We start from the raw sequence: 25,981 nt of genomic DNA, 5'->3' as shown, positions 1-25,981 counted from the left end.
CCTCCGGATAAGGAGAGCCGCTGGATTGACTCAGCTGGACGGAAGGCGTGTGGGACGTCTTCCACGACGTTGAAGGCCTCCAGTGACTCGGCGTTGTTGGGACGATACGACCGTGCACTGTGGGATTCCATGGAACAGTTTGGGGACCTTGTCCCGCGCGACAGGAAAGAGGACTTCATGGAGATCGTCCAGGAAGGGATGCTGGTTTCGAACCAGGCCATCAGCGCCGCGGCGGATATCTCCCTGCTGGCCGCGCATGGATACTGCCACGGTATCAATCAGAGACGCCATGCTTGGCTCCGGCTGAAGTCGCTCAAGCCTGAAGCGCAACAACGAGTGGCAAATCTGCCGTTTTCCGGCGACACCCTCTTCGGGAAACACGCAGATGACGAAATGGCCAGGATGAAGGCCGAGGCTGAAACCCTGACGGCTGTGGGCTTGGAGAAGCCCAAAGAAAAGAAACCCTACCGACAGTTCCAACGACGGTTGGGGTCGCAGGGCTGAGGAAGGGGACAGTCTTCTGGGCCACAACAGCAGCAGCAACAACAGCAGCAATACAGAAGACCCTTCCAGAAACGTCAGAGGGGTAGAGGTGGACAGCAGTCCTCTACCGCGAACAAGGGCCCGGCTGGGTCTCGACCCTGAGCGGTTACTTCCCCTTCGTCCGTTACCCGCTCCGGTGGAGGGAAGCGTTCAATTTTTTCTGGCAGAGTGGAGAAAAATTACTCAGGACAAGTGGGTGCTGAATATTGTTTGCAATGGATACAGTCTTCGGTTCACCATCCCGCCTCCATCGATTCCTCCGGTCAGCTCGCAGTATCAACTGCGCGAGCTCCAGGCGGAGGCCGACATCCTTTTAAGGAAAAGGGCGATAGAAGCTGTCCCTCTGTCTCAAAGAGGAAGAGGTCTGTACTCCCGGTTCTTTCTGGTCCGCAAGAAGGACAAGAACGAGTTCAGGCCCATTCTGGACTTGCGACAGGCAAACAAATGGATTCGCAGAGAAAAGTTTCGCATGCTGTCGTTGCATCAGATTTATCCTCAGCTGCAGCGGGGAGACTGGCTTTGCGCCATAGACCTACAGGATGCGTACTTCCATGTGCCCATTGCACACAAACACAGGAAGTTCCTGCGATTTCAAGTCGGCACCAATCACTATCAGTACACGGTACTTCCGTTCGGGCTGAAGTCTGCGCCCCGGACGTTCTCGAAGTGCATGGCAGTGGTAGCGGCACACCTGAGGAAGAACAAGGTGTTTGTCTACCCGTACCTGGACGATTGGTTGATCAAGGCCTCCTCCTTCTCGGAAGCTCAGGCACACTTCCAGAAGACGTGCGTTCTATTGAACAAGCTGGGGTTGCACATCAACATGTACAAGTCTGTCCCGACTCCGGTCCAGTGCATCCAGTACTTGGGAGCCTCCATCGATACGCTGTCAGCAAGCGTGTCTCCTTCGGAAGAGCGACGTTTATCACTCCTTCGGAAGGCTCAGGCTCATGTCCACTCCATCCACGACAGTGAGGACGGTGTCTTCTCTGCTAGGATCGATGGCCTCTTGCATCTTCCTGACACCGCATGCGCGGCTGCACATGAGACCGCTGCAGGAGTGCTTGGAAGATCAGTGGGACCAGAGGAGAGGATCTTGGGACGACAAGATAAGACTGTCTCTACATGCTCTTCAGTCTCTGAAGTGGTGGTGTTCAGCGGAGAATCTCCTCAGAGGGGTTCCCTTCCACAAGGACATTCCCACTCAGACTATCGTGACGGATGCTTCTCTCCAGGGCTGGGGAGCGCACTCCGGAGACTTACAGATTCAAGGGACGTGGTCCCTGTCGGAATCCACGTACCACATCAATTTCCTGGAACTCAGGGCTGTTCACATGGCGCTGAAGGCTTTTCACCCGTCCTTCCGGACCAACTCTCTGCTTGTACAGACGGACAATACGACCACGATGTATTACCTCAAAAAGCAGGGGGGCTCGAGATCACGCACTCTGTCTCAGGAGGCGCAGGCGATCTGGCATTGGCTCCTGGCTCGAGGACTCTCGATAACGGCCACTCATCTGCCAGGTGTGCAGAATGTTCAGGCAGACGAGCTGAGCAGACTGATTCAGGAAAACCACGAGTGGGTCATAAACGACGAAGTACTAGGAGAAGTCTTCGCAAGGTGGGGCACTCCAGAGGTAGATCTGTTCGCCACCGCCGAAAACAGCAAATGCCGAGACTTCGCCTCCAGGTACTACCAGCCGGGGACGCTGGGGAACGCGTTATGGATCAACTGGTCGAACAGCTTTCTGTACGCTTTTCCGCCCATTCCCCTGATTCCGGCGGTTCTCATCAAGCTCTCCCAATCCAGGGCGAAGATGATTCTGATTGCCCCGGAATGGCCCAGACAGTGGTGGTTCACGGACCTGCTTCACCGGTCTCTCCTTGCTCACATGAAGCTGCCGTGCAGGCCGGACCTTCTCATGAAGTTCGGGGGGCGGATGGTGCACCCCAACCTCTCGTCTTTGAGTTTGGCGGCATGGCTCCTGAAATAGTGCAATATGGCCATTTGAATCTCCCAGAGGATTGTATGGACATACTGAAGGAGGCTAAGCGACCTTCCACGCGAACTTATGCTTACAAGTGGAAGAGGTTTTGCATCTGGTGCAAGTCTAAGAACTATGACCCTACGACATGCAAGGAAGATGTCATCCTTCCGTATCTGCTACATCTGGCGCAGTCTGGCCTTAATGTCCATTCCATTAAGGTTCATCTGGCTGCTTTGACTGCCTACAGGAAATGCCCTTCACAGACTTCCTTCTTTCAGATCCCTGTGATCAAAGACTTTTTGGAAGGCTTGAAGAAAGTGTTCCCTCCTGTCAGGCTTCCTTCGCCTTCATGGGACTTGAATGTGGTGCTGTCCAGATTGATGAAGGAGCCTTTTGAACCTATTCATAAGGCTTCGTTGCAGCATCTGTCCTGGAAGGCGGCGTTCCTCGTGGCCATTACATCGGCCCGCAGGGTGAGTGAAATTCAGGCGTTGTGTTGCCAAGAACCTTATACTGTATTTCATGCTGCTAAGGTTGTTATGCGTACTCACCCTAAGTTTCTTCCCAAGGTTGTTTCTGATTTTCATATCAACCAGACTATAACTTTACCTACGTTCTTTCAGAATCCTTCCTCTCCAGCGGAAAGGTCTTTGCATTCCCTGGATGTTAGGAGGGTGTTGAAATTTTATCTGGATAAAACCAAAGATATTCGTAGGTCAGACCAATTGTTCATCAATTATGGATCAGTCAGGACGGGTCTTGCTACCTCTAAACAGTCCATCTCGCGGTGGATTGTGTCCTGCATACAATTGTGTTACCAAAAAGCTAATAAGACCCTAGGAGGTAAGCCTAAGGCTCATTCCACCAGGGGCAAGGCTGCCACGACAGCATTGCTTCGTAATGTTCAGATTGCAGAAATCTGCAAGGCGGCCACTTGGAAGTCGGTTCATACCTTTGCTAAGCATTACTGCCTGGACACTGATGCTAGGGCAGATGCACAGGTTGGACAGGCTTCACTGCGAAATCTGTTCGCAAAATAGTGGTGTAGATTCTCTTTTCTCCACCGCCGCTTTGGTGTGGGGATGGGCTTGCCATTCTATTAACTAGATTATGACTATACACAGAGATCCCCTACTACAGAAGGAGTAGTTTCTGTCCTGTAACTCCAGTTCTGTAGTAGGGGTATCTCTGTTATAGTCATAAGCGCCCGCCCTCCTCCCCGGTGGAGCGAGATATTCATGTACGGAATGCTACAGGTCTGGCGTGTTACGCCTTCAAAAAGAACTGAAAGTAAGTTGGACCTGATGTGCATTCTGGGATACTGGGAGAAGGTTCTGGAAGATTCTCTTAAAGGCACAGTATCCTGTTTTGAGCCACATAATGGCAGCCTATGGGGCTTGTCTGTCCAGGTTCTTCTCTCAATCATTCCTGAGGGAGTTTGCTGTTAAAGCAATGGAAATCTGTACAGGCTTTTGCTGTTTTGTGGATTTTATGGTGGAATTTCTAGTTGAAGTACTGGACAGTGTAGCCTTTTTCTTTTTAGGCTGCATTATCTGTCTTTAAATTCTCTCTTAAGTGTCTATGCTTTTCTGCATTTTTTGACACTGTAAGAGATTATTTTTGATTGCTCCGGGGTCCACGCACATGGGCGGGACTATTCACTAGATTATGACTATAACAGAGATACCCCTACTACAGAACTGGAGTTACAGGACAGAAACTACTCCTTCCAGGCGGAGGGCCCAGAAGGGATCCGTGTGAGCATGTACCGCAGTAGTTTGGTGCTGAGGCAGTGCGCTGTAGTCCCACATATAGCCAGGGCCACTGGAATTATTTGATTGTGCGGCTGCAGCGATTTTCACATAATTATAGGTTTTTTCGCATTTGCTTAACAGTCCATCATCTACTGCATAGTCTGCAGATTGTAACCAAAAAAAATGGTTTCTAGATCAAACTGTTCAAAAGTTACTATAAATGCGATGACACGTGCTGCAGCCCAGTGTTAGGTTCTTTGCAAAGCTGGACTGGTCACCTTTCTGTTGCTTATTGATATATTTGAGTGTTAATTTGGTACTAATGTAATCTAACCAAGGCCCAGAAAGTGTTAGCAAGTTTAACAAGCATTGGCATAGCCTACAGGTCTTGCCTTTAGGACCTTACAAGTCTTTAGACAGACAGCACATTATCCTTGATGCTGTGCCACCAGGGATTGAAGAGCTTTACAATAGCTACACACTAGATCATGGAGTCCGAGTTAGGAATATATGCTTGACTTAGTAACCACTTTTGAGCACATTCCAAGGCTTTTTAACGCCACAGCAGAATAACAAGTGGCTTGATGGAAGTCAACAGCACTGTAACATTCTGTGTGTGGCCATCTTGAATCTGTTTCCTTGATAAATAGTACAAACAAGCATTTACAATGCAACGGTTTCGCCTTTGGAAAAGTTAGAGCAGGCTTCAGTTTGTAGCTAGTCCACAAATCTTGAGAGGAGCTACATGGTCCATTCCTTACACCTTTATCACACACTGCAAGCCAATGGTAGCAGAGCAATAGTTGACTCGGTCCCTCAATTAAAAGTTTCTGTTTAGTTTACAGATTTTATAATAAACCTAGGAGTGTGAGTAGCAATCAGATACCAGTGTCAGTAAAGGCATTTGTCACATCTAAGTACATCTTCACTGAAGAAGGACTAGGGCTTGGAAACTGCATGATGTGATCAACATCATTACATTGAGCCCTTTCTTTCTCATCCCATTTCTAGTTCCTTTCCTCTCCCTCTAAAATGTCCAATGATCTTTGTATGGCAAAGTGAATTATTTATGAGTACAGGTTAGTGGGAACTATTGGAGCAGGTGTTTGAGGGCCTGTACCCTCCTCTTACAAAAGGGAGTGGTGATAAAAGGCCGACACAGGCTCTTTCCATACTGTATAGGATAGATATATACATTTTGTACATATGTATACACATTGTATAGAAAATCTATAACAAGTGCTTTAGATAAAATCACTATATATAATTGCACATTTGTATGCGATGTGTCTGTGTGGAGTTGGATTCTTCTCATTAATAAGGAACAGGGAAGAGCAATAAGTGTCATAAAATGAAACATTCGAGTAACCCGAGAATTTTCTCTGAGACCAGTTCGTTAAGTCGTGATCCCGCTTGGCGTTAATAGGCTGCACTCGCATCTCCGACTTTCTGACTGTGGGGGAACCGTGATAAGCCTGATTTTAACATATTTGCCCTATAACATTGTATTTAAAGTTTCAAAATATTATCCATAAATTTAGTCGTCACTCCTCTGATGGGATTTGCAGCAGCATCTCAGTAACACTAATATGCTGCTGCTAGGCTGCTTCGCAAATACACAAACCAGCATTAGCGAGGAGGAAATAGAGACAAGTTGAGACAGACATTAGCCTGTTAACAATTAAGATGGAACTCCTTAGTGGATGAGGTCACTTTAATTACCGAAACAATGCGCACTGCTAAATTAAAATGAGAAGAAGGGGATTAGAATAACCTCTGTTGTTCAGAGTGAACATTGCAAGGCATCAATGTGCGGGCACGTGAGCGCAATTACTATGGTTACGCACGCGAGGAATCCCCGTGCAGGGGGAAGGGAACAGGGTCCAGGCAACCTCAACAAATATATCATAAATTGTTTTATAAAGGCAGGACGAAAATGATGCTTCGCAACAGCAGCCAGCTCGATGCCGCTGGAGATTGCTGTTGTGAAGGCATTTTTTTTTATTGTGGCCAGTGCACAATAGAGACAATTTCAGACAGACATTAGCCTGTTAACAATTAAGATGAAACTCCTTAGTGGATGAGGTCACTTTAATTACCGAAACAATGCGCACTGCTAAATTAAAATGAGAAGAAGGGGATTAGAATAACCTCTGTTGTTCAGAGTGAACATTGCAAGGCATCAATGTGCGGGCACGTGAGCGCGGTTACTATGGTTACGCACGCGAGGAATCCCCGTGCAGGGGGAAGGGAACAGGGTCCAGGCAACCTCAACAAATATATCATAAATTGTTTTATAAAGGCAGGACGAAAATGATGCTTCGCAACAGCAGCCAGCTCGATGCCGCTGGAGATTGCTGTTGTGAAGGCATTTTTTTTTTTTTGTGGCCAGTGCACAATAAAACTGTAAAACTAGTTTTACAATGTTTAGTAATTTGGAAAAATAACAAAAGCTAGGGGATACTAAATATCGCGTTTTGTGTCCAGGAAGCTGTTCCTTCGACAAGTAAGAAGGTTTCTCGCCGACTCAATGGCCCTTTATCATGGAAATGAGTCAATTAGTTAAACAATTTGCTTTACAGTGCTGCCTATACGTGTCATATTACCTGGATTTTAATTTGCACACCGATGCAATTTTATGGAGAAAAAAAATCCTGGATAAATAATTTTTGACTGTCAGCTATTTCATCAAATAAGCGACTGCACGTACAGTGGGCAACTAAATTATTAAACCAGCGGGCAAATACATTGCTTTATAACCACGAGCTATGCCTGGGGTAAAGTATACTTGTCGAGAAGATAGGTTTGGAAAGATGCACAAAGAGAAGGAAGTGTCTGATATTTGGATTAGATCCTGTAGTTTCAACCGGTCTTAACTGTGGGTAAAATTTGCAGATGCGCTCGGAGGAGGCACATTTTTGGGTAGAGGAGGTCTGATCAGGATACTACTTTAAGGAGATGGTAACTGCAACGCTACCTCAGGCTGCTATGTACTGGCCTAATCTGACTTGCTGCGGGGGCAAACAGAATACAGATGTCCAAGGAGTGACCACTACACCAAAAGCATCTGCCTCGCCAACCATCCCACTGAAAACAAGTCAGGTCCCGGGCCGGCCAGTCAATCACAGCGCGGCCCGGGGAATGACGTCACGGGGGTGTCCCGGGCCGGCAGCCAATGTCAGCGCGGCACAGGACAAAGGTGCGGAACTTAAAAAAAAACACAGAGAAACGCCCCCGAATCGCGTTTTCACGGGAAAGCGTGATTGACAGCCTCTGTCTCCCAATGGCTAGCCTCCATTAATGGAGCTAGCCAATGGGAGACAGAGGCGGGACCAAAGCCCCATATGTAGGATCATGAGATATCGCCCTGGGCGGAGCAACTGCTACGCAGTTGCAACGCCAGGGCGAAACCTAAAAACGGAGCATGCATCACTACCCCCACGCTCCAAGCTAGTTCATGACAATGAGGTATCCTTTGTAATAAATAAGCATGTTTTATGAAAATATAAGTCCTACTCCTTGCTGTATCGTATCTAAAGAATAGTCATGGTCTGCTGAAGTAATATCTTAAATTAATTACCATGAGATAAATATACAACAAAAATGATTATGAATATATATTTCCCTGTCTTCAGTACACTTGGAAAGCTGTCAATAATACAAGGGTTTGGGGCATACAGGAGCAAAACCAGCATTAAAGAAAAGACAGCGCACCCTTAGAAGGTCAGATGAACTGGTGACTGCCTAGAACCCAGATTCCGTTCAGCATTCCCATACAGTAATTTTCACATAAACCCACTGAGCTGCTCCCGAGTTTCCTCTCTGGCATAGCTTGACATCACTTGCTGTTAAAAAAGTGTTTCTGTGCCTTCCTTTTCTGAACAGAGCAGGGGAATGTTTGCATTCCGTTCAGATAACGCTGATTGAAACACCGGTTTGATTAATGAGGCAATAAAACTCCTTTGTTAAGGAGCTTCTAACAGTCTTCCGTAGAAAGAAGCAAATGTGGCTAGAGCCAACATAAAGAAAGTACTAGTAAAGGCAAAGTTACTGAACTTTGATTATTGTCCCACGAACGAAAATAACATTTGATGTTCATTATATGAGAGCATTGTCCGACACATTCACTCCTAAACGTAAAGTACTTCCAGTTTACACAAGCACTGAAGGGAAGGGGGTCCTAGCAGGGAAGTGCAGGACAGTCGTCCGGCCATTCTTATGGAGAGCTCGCATCAAATGCCCTACCCTTGCAGCGGACAATAGCTCCCCCGCTAAAGAGGTTTGGTGTAGCGCAGATGGCATATGTATATATTTTTTTACACATGCTTCATACACATATTTAGTGAGCCCGTTGAACAGAAGTTGCAATGCTGCAGCAACACCATGGAGAAGGCGTGACAAGGCACTTCCGCACTTCGGAGCAGCGCTCCTGGCTCATGAACTGCACCCAGGAACGACCCTCACTTGAGTGAGACCTAAAATGCAGTCAGCGGCTTGTGTTGCATGACCTGAACCCTTCGGTTTCCATCAGAAACCTGGCACTTTGTAAACGCACATTAAAAAAACAAATGTTACTAGAATGCCGATTGTTAAAAAACGATCCCATTTCTGAGTGGGTTTTGTCCTTAAAACAAAACATCACACACACGATATATAAGCGATCCTATAAGCGGGCACAAGTAAATGGGATAAATATAACGTAGACCCCTTTTACAGTAAACCTACAAATAAAATGATTGAAAAAGCAAATCATTTACACGTTAACTTAAAAATATCTTGGCAAACTAAGTGTGTAAAAGTTACAAATACCCTTGGATAAGCGTGTTTGGTTCGAACAGCCGAAGAACACAACAATCCGAGAATGCTACCAAGGCAAATGAAACCAGCATTTGCAAAAAAGCAAGGCACATTGTGTTTAATTAGTAACGTGGTCCATGACGAGGAATGCAGCTGCCACCCTGCACGCCACTCCTCACTCCCAAGAGCAAAACTGCTGTGGGAGTGAACATTAAAAAAGAGGTGGGACATGCACCCGCCTTTATCCATTTGCGTGCTCATAATTTGGCCCTCTCCTGCTGCATAATTCCAGTGCTCCTGCATGTAGCCGAATAGAAGGAAAGGAACTTTTTTGCCATTCAGCAAAAGGTGATTCCAGATTACCATATTGCGTCGAGTAGGTTTGCAAATGCTCCTACTCCCTACATCTTGTACACAAATACACTCGCTTCCATCAGACTCACAGAATTTACCATAACCAGTCTAATAGGAGCACAGGTGCGCTGGGGCCTATTTGTTTATGGTTCTATGCCGTGAGTCATGTGTTGGTCTCTAAACATGTCTGCATTACCTGCAAAGTATTTATGATATGTTGTTTTTAGCATGTAGTGATCAGGATGACAAGTACCATCTAAATAAATGCGTTTTTTTGTGATTTATGTCGTTTTTAGGTCTCGCGCCTAGCGTTTTAGTGCTCAGCAGTGCTTGCGCAGTGAGAGACTTCATGTAGGGGGTTTGAAAACGAACCTAGGAATCGCACACGCTTGTGTGTGTGCTTTTCCTTTTGGCCCACGCTATTGGCCTTTGCGTGCGTCTTTATCAAAGACAGCACGCAATTGGCCAAAGGGGAGCGCATTGCTCCGCCCATGGCCTATTGTTGTCTATTACGTGCACCGCTGCCATGTGGTTTCAATTATTGTGCCCAGACACTTGCGTGATAATTAAAACCACATGTCTCTCTGTGGCGCGCGCACAACTCGCGGGCTTCTTCTTTTTTGGATCGATTTCACAGGGTGCGCACTACTCGTTTCCTTCGGCTGTTGCTAGTTGTGCTTCGGGTCGGGTATTGCGGGGTCGTTCGGCGAGAAAAGTGCATTTCAGACCAAGCCGTAACACGGGTTCCGGTCCACCCTGTCTCGGGAAGCGCTTTCTCCTTGTGACAAACACCCCCAGAAGGGGTTACGCTTTACCACCCACCCGAGAAGAGAAAAATGACCTTTAAAAATATTGGATTTGGACGTTTCAACATCTTTGAAAAATCGTTGATGGTGAGGGTGGATCTGGGGTGAAATGGCAGGGTTTTGAGGAAAAAAATGCGAAATCCACCACTTTTTGGTTGGAAAAAGTGCATAATTTTTTTAATGCGTAATTTGACTTAAATGTGCCGGATTACTATAGTCCACTCAATGGTGGTTGAGAAGCAGGCAGCGATATAATTTTTGCGAGTTTGCAACGTTTTATTGAATGGTAACATGCAGTGTAATTCAGTTTAGATTGTTTAACCGTTTATACATATATTTCGGGTTTACTCGATTCAGCCTGGGCAGATTTCTCTCAATGGAACTTCATGGACCAGCGACCCCGCCCTTTTATCATAAACGTTTGATGTGGCACCTGCAGGCACATGCTCCAACTTCGTAGTGCTTTAAAAAAATTGCTTGCATTGTTCACCAAGTAATCAGTAGCACGTTCAATCTCTTAGGCAGGATGAAGTGCAGACTCGACACCACGAATGCAAGCAGTTTTCTTCCGTAAATGCATTAACCACACAAGCTACCCCACAAGTATACTAGAAGAGGATGGCAGGAAAGCGGGAAATCTGCTTTATTGGCGGAAGCTTTAATACATCCGAGGAGCTCACACCAGCAAATGAAAAGAGGACAAATATGAAACCTTTCACTGTTAGGTTGGTGGCCGGCTGCCGTGTATCTGGCTGTCTTTAATATAGCGCCACGTGCTGCAGGAGCAGCCTCGTGGCACCCGAGAGACAAATAAGTACTTGCTATATGTACAAGGTACACGCAGAATGCAGGTTGAGGTGGTAAGGAAAGGTGAAAACGGTGACATCAGACTTCAATGCGCGCGCACATATCTGGCCATTTTGTTTTCTGAACATGGGCCCAAAAGAGAAATCCCAAATGCTGTTGTTATTACTGAAAACTGCTGTTAATAAATAGTTTATAAAAACCATCTGGCTGGAGGGCAGTTCTGGATCTTATTCGTTAAGGATGTAAACGAAAGGACAGGGAACATGTCAGACCCTATAAACTGTACAGGGACCACCCATAACATTTATGTGGACGCCACACACTTCTCTAAAACCCTATAGACGCTTCCAAGAGCCGATATAGGAACATGTAACAAGCACTCAGGGAGCTTTCCACAGATTCTTTAGGTACGCTAGACGAGCTTATAGGGAAGTCCTCAAATATAACATCTATTTCAACAAACTCCGAAGCATCTCCCCAGATGTTCTATAATAACGCTCGGAAACCTCAATGGACCTCTTCCCAGCCCTTACCCTCCAGCCTTCTTCAGAACAAGCATTTGCAATGCAATAGGTCTCGCAGTAGTTAAAGTTTGAGCTACTGGTGTTGCAAATAATGATGCAACGCCAATAGCTCAAACTTTCAGTAATATTAGACCTATTGCATTGCAAATGTTTGTTGGTCTTATGTTGGGTACAATAGAGTCTATTTTAACATAATCCTGTGTGGAGTCTCTTTGTAGTGTATGCATTGTGTTGCTGTGTGAGTGTGTTTCACAAACACTTTATGCATTGCCTCTAATGATAAGCCTGCCTGCTCTGCGCCAAGCTACAAGAGGGTGAGCACAGGTGCTGTTTGGTGTGTAACAGACTTGCCCTGACTAGTGGTGGGTTCTCCTTGGATTAGTTGCATACCCTAACCAACCAGAGTCCCCATTTCTAACACGTGGTATTTAATGCAACTTTAACTGAAGTGCACTGGGCTCCTGCTTACTGGATCCCCAGTGCCAGTGTTCTTTTCCCAAAACAAACAAAACTGGTAAATTGATCCCCAGTTGGCCAGGCCTTTAGCATCTCTGTAAGTCCCTAGTAAATGGTACCCCTGGTACCTAGGGCCTATGTATTAGAGAGGGTCCTTAATAGCTGCAGAGTATCTTGTGCCTCTCGAAGGGACTCAGCACCAAACTCATACAGACTGCCACTGCAGGCTCCTTGACAAGGTGCTCTAAAAAGTGAAAACACATCATGGCACACACCATGTGTGCCATATCCCCTAACACTGCAGGTAATATCTGTAGGTCACCCATACAGCAGGCCTTATAGTGCTACGGCAGGGTGCATTATATTACATATGAGGGCGTATCTGCATGAGCAGATATGCCCATGAGTTGGCCAGTTTAATTACTGACAGTATAAGTGAACAGGGAAGCATGCCGCCCTCCTGACTTTAATTGCGGCTTCCTGGTGAACAGCAGCACTGGGCTGCTGTTCACTTAACTGAGCAGAAACATTCAGAAAGCTGTGAAATGGGCATACTTTATTTACAGGTCAACTAAAGTAACTGTAAAGAAGCAAAGAAGGTTAACTAGACAACTAATCTTTAGGAACACTTTAAGTTTTAAATACATCTTGCACTGAACACATAAAATCATGATAAACTCTGCAAACTTCAAAAAAGTGAATTTTATTAACATGCTTGAGCGTTTTACCATGGCAGATCAGATTATATCACTGCATTGAGAGGCATTACGAGAAGTAATAGTTTTAAATCAGTAACTTTATTTTGGTCATTTTGACCATTAAAGTGCAACGCATATGGTACAAAGAAGATAATAGCAGGTGTATAAATTAATTACATGTAGGTTAGCCAAACCTCTGTTATGACAACCAACAAGTTGTGTATCCAAATACGAAAATTGATAGATGGATGATTTAAAAGTCCAGAACAATTCATAATCTACAAACACTGGTGAAAAGGCCAAAAAGTGCCAATGCATACAGTACAGTAGGAAAATGAAGTAGCATACTAAAAACTGGTAGCTAAAAACTATCATCTAAATACACGTATAAGGAGGTTAATAACATGGTGTTGAAGTCCGGAACAATTATTAATCTGCAACCCATGGTGGGAGGACCAAAAAGTGCAAGTGCGCACAATACCAACAGAAAATGGAGCATAACGTACTAAGGCTGATAGCAAAAAACTATCACAGACCATCTGAACCATTGATCGACAATAATGAATGATAGCCTAGGTAATTATTATTATTATTATGAGTTCTTATATAGCGCTCGATTACCCGTAGGCATCTCGGCGCTTGCCTTGGGAACCCGTCCTGGCTTCTCCAAGGTGAAAGCCAGGCATCCCGCCGCGGGGGGGCCGTAGTGGAGATTAAGCAGGCTAATGCCCAGAGCTGCAGAGTGTGAACCCGTGATTCGAGTAGGCACCGAAACGAGAATTATCGAGTCCGTGGATATTTGAGCTCAAGACCCTGCCGCGTCGGGAATTGAACCCTGGTCCCGGGTCTGACCTCTGCTTCAGGGTCTGCCTCCTCTAACCAGTGAGCCACACTTCTCCACTAATGTGCCTGCAGTACAAGAAAGGTAGATTTATATGTGCGAAAAACAGTAGATCGGACTCATTGAGCAGTGGCCACTTGGACAAAATTGCTAAAACCATGATAAAAACTATTAAAAGGGTTTGCAAAACATTTATAAGCTATGGCTGCATAAGTCTATACTGTAAAAACAGAATAGCATGACCCGCCATGCGGGCACTATGCTAAAAATAGCACTCAAACCAAACCAAAAATGGTTATATACATAGATTAAACAATATAACAACGAGTCTTTAAGGAAAAAAACGTTAAAATGGCTGTAATTTCATCATGGACCTCCTGATGATCCACATCCTATGAAGAAATTTGGCAACTGCACAAACTATTAAAAGACTTGAGTCCGATATTAAAATGTGCAAGGCTTTACTGTGGCAACGGGTACCAAGCCACAGCCAACCACTTAGTTCTTGCAAGTTGGTATCTGGGGCACACAAAGAAAATTTGGCTGATTGACTCGGCTGCAAGGGCACAGCCTGGGCAAAGCTGCGATACAGTAGGTGACTTACGCCAGGAGGCTGAAAAGGTGTTTACAGGAAGGGAGCCAAATCTGAATTGCATGTAAAGCTTCCTATCCTGCGAAATTGTGATGGCCTCCAAGTATTATTCAAAGGCGCCTGTCTGTTTAAACTCCATAAAATCAAGTGCTAAACGGCCCCAAGTTAGAAAGTAATAGACTGTGCCACCCAGTCCCAATATTGCTTCTTAATCAGGGCTTTACTCGGTAGCAATGCTTGGTCTTTAGTGTCCCATGCGCCTTTCAACTCTATAGTATCGATCATAGACTTCTTACTCATCCATCCAATTTTCCTGAAGTGATCAATTGTGTATACCTCATCCAGGGCAGCAGCATATGGATGTAACTCAGGGGTGGTTTTTAGGCATAGCCAAAAGAGTAAGGGTCTTAGCTGGGCATTTTCTACAATTGAGGTAATGCCTAGGTCTAATCTCATTGGATGCATGGGAGTGCTCTGGGGAAATGAACATTATGATCTTAATAATTTATTTTCGGTTGTAAGCAATGTGTCCAATTTGTCAAACCCCCAGAGTTTGGCTCCGTAAAAAACTGCACCCACAGCCATATGATGCAAAGAGGGGCAGCTATTGGCTTACTCAATGGGGTTTTCTGCTCTTTGATCAGGGCCCCTGTGATTCTCCTGTGGTGGAGGTCCCGCGTCTTAACATGATGTTTCCAAGTCAAATCTTCAGAGAGAGTAACATCCAAATAATCAAAGGTGCTTTCTATCTCTCTCTCTCTCTCGAGGTCCGATCCAGAAACAGCTTACTTTTGAAAGCTCTACGAGGACTCCGCACTAAAAGTTTGGTCTTCGAGGTATTAACGTCGAGACCTCAATGCGCAAAAGGATTCAAAGCATTTTAAAATATGTTGCAGGCCACTGGGGCTCTTGGAGACTATCCGGGTATCGTTGACGAAGAGTAATGTTGTCACCTTGTCAAAACCCTCCAGGGTTGGCACGTCGGCTGGACTGTCCGCAAGATGCTGTACAACGCCGTTAATAAAGAGTGAGAAAAGGGTAGGAGCCAACACGCATCCCTGGCAGACCCCCCTGTCTACCCTGATTGGGGTCACTCGGTTGGCCACGGCCACCCCATCGGACCCTTGCGTAGTTGTTCTCATGTAGGCGAACAACCAATGCTAGTATGCCGGAGGGGAGGCCCATCTCCTTCGGAACACACTAGAGTCTGCGTCTAGAGATGAGGTTGAATGCAGACCGTAGGTCAATAAGCTTCTCTGGCTAATAGTTACAATAGTTACAGTCTTCCAAGCTGATAACAGAAAGCGGAAAACTTGATCGATAGTGCTTACTTTCCATCGAAATCCTGCTTGATAAAGAGACAGAATGTTATTGTCACTTATAAAAGTTTGTATTTTTACAAGGAGTGCACGGCCAAAGACCTTCTAAGCACTATCGATCAAGCTAATAGGGTTGTAATTCGGAGGCATCAAGCGGTCACCCTTCTTGATCACTGGAATTACTCTCGCTCCCCTCCTAGAAGCTTGAATTGTGGAGCCTGCATCGATACCATTGGCTAGAGTAAGAATTTAGATTGACAATTCTCAGTGTTACTGAGAGACCTCCAGGGATAGCATCCGGCCCAGGTGCTTTAGATCTAAGAATTGAGTTGATTCTGGACCTTATATCTGATAGAGTGAAAAGCCCATTCGTCTTGGGACAATGGACTTCAGGCTCAAGGGCCACATTTGTATGCTCAATTTCTCCAGTGTATAATGAGCTAAAATGACGGTGCCAGGCAGCAATTATTATTGTTGGGTGGCTGAGGTATTACTGCATCACCCCTGGTCACTAAGAGTCAAAATCGCTGCATGTCATTTTTGCGACAAGCTTAGCAGATCGACGACCAGCGATCTTTTTCCCATTCTTTTTTTGGCTTTACTTGAAGCCATCTTGTAGGACCTTCTAGTTTCCCTCTGACCCATCTCTTTGATTAACACTGACGCTAAACATTTTTGCTAACTTATTTGCATTTCGGCTTCCTCACTTTCTCGCTGGTTTAGTGCCCCAACAGCAACATGGCCTTATCCTTGGCAGGGGCACCACCAGTCACAGTAATACAGCAATTGCTGCGTTCGAAGTAACTGAAGAATCTGGGAAAGAGCTGGGTATTATATTATTGGACACCGAAAAGGCCTTCAACCGTTTGGTCTGGGACTTTCTGTGGGTTACGGGGGGGGGGGCTTTCGGGGTTGGCAATCGGTTTTACAGATGGGTGCAGTCCTTATACAAGACTCCATATGCCAAGCTTGTTTGTTCTGGGATTTCTTTGCTACATTTTAAGATACATCGAGGGCACAAGGAAAGGGTGGCCGCTTTCCCCTCTTTTGTTTGCTCTTTATCTTAAACCTTGTTTGTAATCATTGCTGAACAATTGTGGCCTATGGTCTCTGGAGATTGTGAACTGAAAATTAGCGCTGATGCTGACGATGTCACTAAATACTCGACCAATCCATCGGATGCTATGAAATGTGCGATTGAAAGGCAGACCGGTTTGACATACACTGGCTATAAATTAAATGTAGCTGAAACTCTGTTAATGTGAATTTTAGGCCAGTGGTTCGGATCTCTAGGGCAGTTTCCTTGGCTATTTATCTGGGTAATAAATTGAGGCAAGGGTCGATAACATCTATTTTTTTTTTTTTACCCGTTCCGTGCTCATGTCGGCCAACGGCCAGCACTACCTGCCCAGTGCTGCACACGACCGATGCCCGATGCACCCCACCCACTCTTTAGAACTCCCGCACCGCGGCGAAATACGTGCCTCGGTTAAGGAGATACAGAAATGTATTTATTGAAATTTTGCATATTCAGACCAGAGAACATATGGCATTCTCAAACTCTCTGAAATAAAGAAAAAACAATAACTAAATGATAACCAGGGGAAATGGGATTATAGGGAAGTAACCATGTATGTACATGTCGCCCCATGTTTTACTATACACTGTACTGCCTATTTGCGCATAATTTACTTGATGTAAAGCGCTCTGATACCCTCGGGTCCAGCTAGCGCTATATAAAACTCCTAAAATAAATAAATAAGCTGTATTGTAAACAATTGCATATGTGCTGTCAAGTGTGTCATTGATAAAGCTATAGTTCCACCCATCCAACACATTTCAAGGTGGTAACAGGAGACAATACACCCACAATATAATACCTGACATCCATCTGGTGGACCATGTATGAAACGGCAGGGATTAAACAGATATATCTATTGTGATGGGTGACAAAAAGCTTAATGCAACATTGTGTCCGCTATGGTGGGGTCATCTGAGTGGAGGTGTTGGAGCTTTGTTGTCGAAGCCAGTTGGTGAACAGACTCCAAATATCCTTGGGTCTGGACCTGAGTGGCATGAGTTCCCAGTAAGTGGATAGTTGTTCCTGACAGAATGCGACATCCCGCAGCCCAGCTTTGATAGTGGGGGCAGGGCACCTGCCCCATAGCCTCTCTGCGCTTAGCCAATAGGAGCCACACGACAATGAGGCGACGATTTTCAGGTAAGCTGTCCTTGACCTATCGCAACACACCCACCAGAGGAGAGCAAACGCTGGCCTTTCATTTCTTTAGTATACTGGAACACCCATTTAAGGGGCAAGGGCAGCACGGTCCTGCTCTACAGTCACATGAGGTTGGTATGGTGTCGGATACAGCAGGTTGGTATGGTGTCGGATACAGCCAAAAGTGTAGATATTGAGCTTGAGCACAAGAAGCATAAAGTGTTAGGTCCGGAGCCCCCATTCTGCCTTGTGCGAGCGGGAGAGTGAGAGCTCCCAGAATACTCTGGGTTGTTTGCCCACCCGTATAATGCCCACTCATATAATGATAACCATAGGGGATTTTAGACGCTTGAAAAATTGTGATGTAAGCGGTATAGGAATGTTAGCGAATAGATGGAACATTTGGCAGGACAATAATCTTCATTATCGCTATTTGTCCTGCGAGGGATAATGGAAGCTTAGACCAAGTGTGTATTTTCTCCTCTAGCCAAGTGATCGCCCTACCAGGTCGATAACCTCTTTAAGCTAAATTACGGGCCCCTGCTGCAATCGGTTGTCTCTAAATTGCGGTTCGGGAACAGGCTGCCGGTAAGTATCAGCCGTTACCACATCATAAAAATGAATATACTTCCGAAATTCTTATACTTATTCTGGGCAGTTTCACTCGGGGTCCTAAATTCGTTTTTAAACGACTTGAAGGAGCCATAAGCAGCTTCATTTAGAGATCTAAGCAAGCTTGGTGAGCTCTTACAGCTCCAAAGCTTCTGTACAGGCTTGGGTGGGGGGAAGCTACAACTACCAGATTTTAAGTTGTATTACTGAGCAGCGTTTGCTGGCTGACTGCACAATTTCTTACATTAGTTGAACCAGATCAGTCAATACAGGAATATCGACTTGCCTTTGGGTCGCATTGCAGGCTTTTCTTCTACATATTGATGGACCCAAACTACTATGAGCGGGTTAGATTTAAGTTCATTAAGTATATTATTTTTATTTGGTGGGAGATGTGTGCAAAATACTCTCGAGTGTTCATAAATGACAATACACCATTATGAGATAACCTGGGATTCCCGGAGGTATTACATGACGAATGGCAGGGCTTGGTCACGATTAGGGGTGGACACGGTGGGGCAGCTATATGATCTGAATGGATTTCATTTGTTTGCTGGGCTGCAAACCTTTTATGATATTCCCTAACACAATGTTTTTAAATACCTACTGCTGAGGAGTTACTTTTTGTCTAGATGTAAGGCTCCTATTGACCAGGTGAGTTTCTAACATCATGACATATTTGCACAAAGCCAGAAGGAAATCCTGTCCTGCATGAATTTTGGGTAGGGGGTGTGTCAACTGACAGTATTATGCTGTGGCTTCGAAATACAATTTACTCCAAAGGAAATAATGATTGGATATAGAGCGGAATAGGATTCTGGTCTAACGCGGTTGTTGTCTATAATTATTGTCTCTGATAGACTTTGCATTGCTAGATTCTGGGTGTCTTCAGCCCTGCCGTAGGCCACGGAGTGGTGGTCTAACATCCAGCAGATATAAGAGTCTGCACTCGCTCTCGCCAAAGTAAGCGGTATCCGTTCTCTTAGGAAGTTTGACAGACTCTGGTCGGGGTTCCAGAGGGAGTGATGGAATAGCTTGCAAACGTAACTTTTATTTGTCTAACGTTGAACTGAAGGTTTTGACAGGTCTATCTGTGTGTTTTTTTTCATGCATGTTTATGGATCGGGTACAGTCTCATCCCAAAGTGGGTGGGGTGATTATTATATTCTTATGTGTTTACTCAAGTTTTCTCAAATTTCAGTTACACCTTAGCTGCGTCTCTTATTTTGTTCTTGTGCCTTTGTTACACATCTGTGATTGATTCTGGCAAAATCTAATAAAAAAAATTAAACCTGTTTTGCATTGTGCAGTTGTGCTGTTGCATATAGCACATAATATATTTATCTTCTGTGGATAGTTTTTGTTTCTCTGGTCCCGCTACCCAAGGTTGGGCAAGGAACACTGTGGGAGTCCTCTGTTAAATGTGTTCATTGTTCTATGGGGTATTGCCCATCAGGACGGCATCTCGCATGGACTTTGGCCAGCTTTGCTTGAAGGTATAAACTTGGCCCTTGCCAGGAGTATTCTGATGCCGTTCCAAGTGATGGACTCCGTCTCGAAGCAGCTATTCTCTGCAGATTGCACTTGGTGGTGATGGTCTTTATCTGAAGGTTATGAAGATTTCTCTGCTTTCGAAACCTCCATATTTTCGATTTAGCTCACTGCAGTGTCCATCTTCCATATAGAAGCATTGTTTCTTCCATATGGGCTGGGATATATTTTGATGCATGGTTAGTTTTGTATTGTCTACTACACCATCTCCCTCATAAGATAGTTCAGACAGTGTGACGTTGGTGTGAAGGACCCGATAAGCTCCTGGTTCAGGAGCTCTTCTTGTAGGATGTTTTAGCTTAATATCAGACTTCAACACACATTCATTTACCACACATGCCTAAACTTTCCGGGCTTTACAACGTATTGATATTTACAACACTCTTTAATAACAAGTAAGGCTTTACTACTTATGGCGTTACAATGTAATGCGCTTGCATTTTCTGATATTCATAAATATATATATTTGCTCATTGAGGTGGGGGGGTAGGTTCAACCACAAGCTCCCCTTTAAAAAATACACATAAAAACATTTTTCCTTTTTTTATGGTAAACACCAGAAATCCTTTATCTCTACCCTCCCTTAGCTATGACTCCCTGTACCGTCTCATAACTCTTAAATCTTTTTATAAAAAAAGGGATATAATACTGACATTTAAAAAAAAAAAAAAAAACTTACCTGCGTGTGTAGTAAATAACCAAAAGAGGGCCTGCGTGGTAAAGACTGCATACCGGTACATGGGCCTTTCTGACAAAATTCATTCAAGTATCCTAGCAAGAAAACCTCAAGGAATAGGCTCATCTGAAATATCTTTTATATGTCCTGTTGTTCACTGTGTCTACTTTGTTCAGTCTGTGTTTTTTTCTTCCAAAAAATTGGATTTTTTTGCATTACTTTGTGAATGTGCCCTTTTTTCTCTTGAACCAAGTGTAGTATTTCTTTTCAGAGATGCTAGTTTTCTATTATAGTGTAAACAATTTTATAAAAAACAGAATCGAAAAGAATCATCTGCTTTACAGTTTCAGTGATTGGGCTATGTTATATTCACTGGGTCCAACAGTTGTCGTTGGAGACTAGCGTAGGGCCCTCATAGTAGTTGACTGCTGCATACACTTCTATTCATACCTATTGAACTCTGGCTATTTCAGAACTGCTACAAAAACTAAGAGGAAATCCTTAGCACTGCATCACAATCGAAATAAACTACTTATTTAAGATACATCTTCAGTATGACCAATGCTTCCCTTGCCATTTACAGATAAGTAATTCTAGTAGATATTACGGAGATCAACTGGGACCACTAAGTAGATGCTTCATCTTGTGTGGTTGCTGGTGCCGTAGAGGTTTCTTCCTTAACTGTATCATCCACACTGTGTGTTTTGATTATGATAAAACTGCAATAAAATATTTATGAAGGATTGTTTTTCAGGCCACCGTTCACTGCTTACAACCAGAAGATGCTGTCAGAAAAAATAAAGGAAGGGAGGTTTTCACGAATACCATTTCGTTACTCTGATGAGTTGTATAAAGTGATTGTCAAAATGCTAAGTTTGAAGGTAAACACCTTTCTTTTTAATATCCTGCCTTTTAAAGGTTTTTGTTTTTTACATTTGCTGTACTGTAATTTCCCAATCAATACTTCCTTTAGCCATCCATAGTTGATCATAATATCAGTAACACACTTGATCATACAATGTAGGTATTTATTTTGGTAGGTCCTCCAATAATTCATTAATGTACTAGTTTGTGATTTTGTGTACATAGTAGAGGATTTTATGCTCCATTACTGGTTTATAGTTGGCACTTAAGTCCATCTTTTTGTACTGCAGGTTACTTATGTTTGATAATCACTTCTGAAATGCATATCCTTCATGTTGAAATGTTAACATTGTATAAGTATTATGTTTGTAAATCGTTATGTAAGTGCATTCAGAATTTTTTTTTTACCTCGTGTCCTCATGCTTTCCTCATCCTTTCCTTTACAACTTATGCCGCTTGACAGACTCCTGTTGTCCCAGCAGCTGCCCACCTGTATCATAACCTTTATATGTGATTCTAAAAGTGAGCCTCTTTGCCCTCCTTTGCCTTTTTTCCCCATCTGTCCACTGGTAGAGGCTCTGTCCGCATAAATAGAGGCAGAATGTCCTTCATGCACAGAGACGTTTCTTCCTGCTCAGCCGTTTACGGTGGTGGTTGCTGGGACAAATGCATTGGTGCTACAGACTCATGGCGAGGTACACATTTGAGCCCCAATGGGTGGAGGGCTGGGAAGCACATTTGCTCTTTTGGGAGGTTGGCTGTGTGTTGGAAGCATGCAGAGGCAGTGGCCAAGGCCAGCACCATTACATGATAAAGTCACAATGATGCACAAACAGCTAGACCTGCCGCCAGTAGACGCTATGGTATTGATATCCAGTAAGCATGATAAACAATTAAATCATTGGGCCTTTAGTTGCTATTCTTTCTGGTGAGAAATCATCCTGGGACATATATATACGACTAAAGTATCATCTATTCAGCTGAAGGAAATCATTTTAATAAATGCATATTCTATAATGTTAAAGTTTTCAGAAAATCTGGGATTCTTTTTCTCATTGACTGAATGAGAAGAATGGAACTATTTGACAAATATGAACAGTGAACCACGACCAGCATACTGGTGCATTGGCCCTTTATGGCAGTGATGCAAAAGGAATGGAAACATCCAGAATAAATTATGCAGCTTATGTACATCTATTTAAAAAAAGACAAGGGAACCCACAAAGTGAATAAGGACAATGGGCGTCCGTATTTTAGCCGGACAGTAAATTTAATAATTGTATAAATGTGTTCTTTTGATCAATTATTAAATTTACTGTCCAGCTGGACCACTGTTTACTTAAAATGGTTATCTATATGTAGTTGCAGATTACCTACCTTTGAATTTCCCAGGCATCAGACTGGATCCCGAAGATTTTTCTTCGAGCAATACCCTTGTGTGCCTATAGGTGGCGTTGGTCGGCTCCGCGTGATGTCCATTCCTGGAAGTGACTTCCGTGCCGAAAGTGGCATTCGCATCAACTATATAAGCGTCACCTCGGCGCACTGACGTCTGATCTTTTCTTTCCACGCTAGTCAACCACTGATCAACCCTCTGTCACTTTTTGACAGGATTTTAAAACATTTTGTTGACCCCTTTTTTGGTGGTAAGGTTATCTGCGGCACCTGTCACCGCTCCATGTAGCGACTGTCACCGTGCCAGGTAGCGACTGTCACCGTGCCATCTAGGTGACTGACCCGCATTTGGTTTGACTACGGTATCTGGAGCACGACTCGAAGTCGTGCTTCGACTGCCAGGCCATGGCCCCGAGGGCTCTCAGGGATCGGTCCCTAAAGCTGCTTGCGGCCCGGCAGGTGACACCATGTTGCTTGATGTCTCGGAGGTTGCGGTCCCACTCAGGAGGAAGGTCTGGGTGCCACTCCACGAGTCCCAAGTCCTCTTCCACCCATGCAAAATCATTGGGACATTCAGTTTTGAGGCACAGGAAGCACAAAGTCGAAGTGTGCTTCAACCTCTTCCAATCCATCAGCCGACGCGACCGAGGAGCCTCGGCATTCAAGGCCTTGCTCTTCGGAATCTGTGACTGGGTCAGCTCTGCGCCTTCCTGATTTAACAGGAGCCAGAGCAATCTCGCCCAACTCAGTGAATTTTATGAGGCTGTACATCTCCTTTTTGGGCAGCCTGAACCCTCTAGTACGATTTCAGGGTCAGATGTGAGCTCCATTATGTTCTGCGCCGGCAGCTCCGGTGCTGATTCCCCCACGGATCTGGATCTATGTCGATCGTGCCACTGCAACCTTCCCCGACACTGCTCCTGACGCCGCCAGTGCCCACCATCTATGTCAACACCATTCTCATCCCGAATGACCTGGAGCCAGTACGGCATGACTCGACATCGATTCCGGCACCGACAGTGCCTCCAGGTTCTAGGTTGTTTACTGAGCCTTATTCTGAAGGGATAGTAGTAGGAGAAGATTGGACCCTTTAGAAGACTACCCAGAAGAGGAAAGGGACTGGTAGGAGGAATTGGGTGAAGCCATACTTCTCCAGATACTGGCATTATTTCTCCTACCATAGCTATGCAGGAGGGAGTGTCTTATGCTATGGTGGAGCGAAGGGTGGCTGAGGTCCTTGGCCTTCAACATCCTTCAGTGATAGTCAGCCTAACATCTTGACGGAGGTGCTGCAACCGGGAGTTTCCTCCTCTGAACCCTTAATACGTTTAATGAAGCCCTCGAGGATGTTCTACTGGGAACCTGGTTCAAGCCAAACCCAGCCCAGGAGCTCCTGTAAATAGGACGATTGCTCGCTGCCACCACCCTGCTCCGGGCGATCCAAATTTACTCATTATCCAACCTACCCAGAGAGCTTGGTAGTCCAGGCATCTAAATCTCACTGCACATTCCTTTTCGCTCTCCCGTATAGAGAATCCAAGAGGCTGGATAGTTGGGGTAAGAATTTTTTTTCTTCCTCCACACTTGCATTGCAGTGGTGTACACTGTATGCATATTGGGCCGTTATTCCCATACTTTGTGGGAAACAGTTTTGCAAGTGTTACCACAGGCCCCGGAGGAGGCCCTTGCCATCCTCTTCTATGCAGTATCAAATGGGAGAGCTGCAGCAAAGTTTGTCATCCGGTGTATTCTCGACACAACCGACTTGCTGTGCAGAGTGATTTCAGCGACTGAGGCCGTCAGGCACCACACCTGGCTGAGAAAATCTGGCTTTTCGGGGGATGTCCAGTCCTCTCTCATGGACATGCCCTTTGATGGCACCCTTCTCTTCGGAGACCAGGCAGACACTGTGCTGGAATGCTTTAAGGACTCGCAGGCTATGGCCACGTCCTTGGGCCTCTCAGTTGCCACATGCCTCCAATATGCCCCTTTCATGGCTATGGAAGGGGAGTGCAGCCGCGCTAGCCACTCCCCAGCCACCGAGCTGCGCAGGTTCAGCAACCCATGCACAGATTCAGCCACGGTTTGTTCTGACAACATGGGTCTGGTGGTCAGAGTACGGTTCTGGCCCCAGGCTGGCGTCTCCCACTTCCAGACTATGGCGAACCTCCTGCATTTGCTAGGGTTCACTTTCAACCTACCGAAGTCTCACCTGACTCCCTCTCAGACACTCCCCTTCATTGGAGCCGTTCTGGATACAGTGCAGTTTTGGGCTTATCCTCCCAATCAGCGAGTCCATGATATTCAGGGTATGATACTGATGTTTCAGCCTCCATCCTGGATTTCGGTGAGAATGACTGAGGCTGCTGCTCCTCAAGACCTCCTGCATCCTGACAGTAGCATATGCGGGCTCTGCAGTGGGACCTGAAGTTCCAGGGGAATATTTCTGACATGGTCCAGATCTTGAAGGCAACTGTACGAGACCTGCAGTGGTGGCTGATGAACCGCGATTGAGTCAGAGGCAATCCCCACTCTCTTCCTCGACCAGATCTCACGGTAGTGACGATGCGTTACTTCTGGGATAGGGCCGCCATCTGGGGGAGGTGGAGATCAGAGGACTCTGGTGTCCTTCAGAATCAGGTATCCACATCAAAATGCTGAAGCTCTGTGAAGCCCTGCTGGCATTGAAATCCTTTCTACCCTCCATCAAAGAAAGGCTAGTGCAAGTGTTCACGGACAACACCACCGCCATGTGATATTGTAACAAGCAGATCCGAGTGGGCTCGTGGACTCTTTGTCAAGAGCTCTGCGTCACTGGACATTTCTGGAATAGCAGGGCATATCCCTGGAGGCTCAACACCTGGCAGGTTCCCTGAACGCCGGATCAGACAAACTCTGCTGTTAATGCCTAGCGGATCACAAATGGCAGCTAGTCCGGAGGTGGCACAAGGTCCCTTTCAAAAGTGGGGTGAGCCTTGGTCAGATCTGTTTGCCTCCGCAGAGAATGCGCAATGTCAACAGTTTTGCACGTTGGAGTTTCCTATGTGGCTCTCGCTCGGAGACGCATTTAGTCTAGAGTGGAGCTCAGGCCTCCTGTACGCCTATCTACACATTTCACTCCTGCCCAGAGTGCTCAAGAAGATCAGGAGAGACCGTGCCCAAGTCATCCTTTTGGCTTCGGAC

The 25,981-nt window shown here is 45.3% G+C and overlaps 1 protein-coding gene across 1 annotated transcript in view; it reads left to right on the top strand.

Annotated features, from left to right (window-relative positions):
• The window catches only part of NEK2 (NIMA related kinase 2), a 204,583-nt gene that overhangs the window by 95,507 nt on the left and 83,095 nt on the right, over nucleotides 1-25,981 (top strand). The window contains exon 5 of the mRNA XM_078649740.1: nucleotides 21,294-21,420. Within this exon, the coding sequence (XP_078505866.1) occupies nucleotides 21,294-21,420 (127 nt within the window). The remainder of the gene's footprint in view (nucleotides 1-21,293; nucleotides 21,421-25,981) is intronic.

Source organism: Lissotriton helveticus, chromosome 6 (genome assembly GCF_964261635.1).
Source record: "Lissotriton helveticus chromosome 6, aLisHel1.1, whole genome shotgun sequence".
Lineage (NCBI taxonomy): Eukaryota > Metazoa > Chordata > Amphibia > Caudata > Salamandridae > Lissotriton > Lissotriton helveticus.
This window is presented reverse-complemented; position numbering and strand designations above follow the sequence as displayed.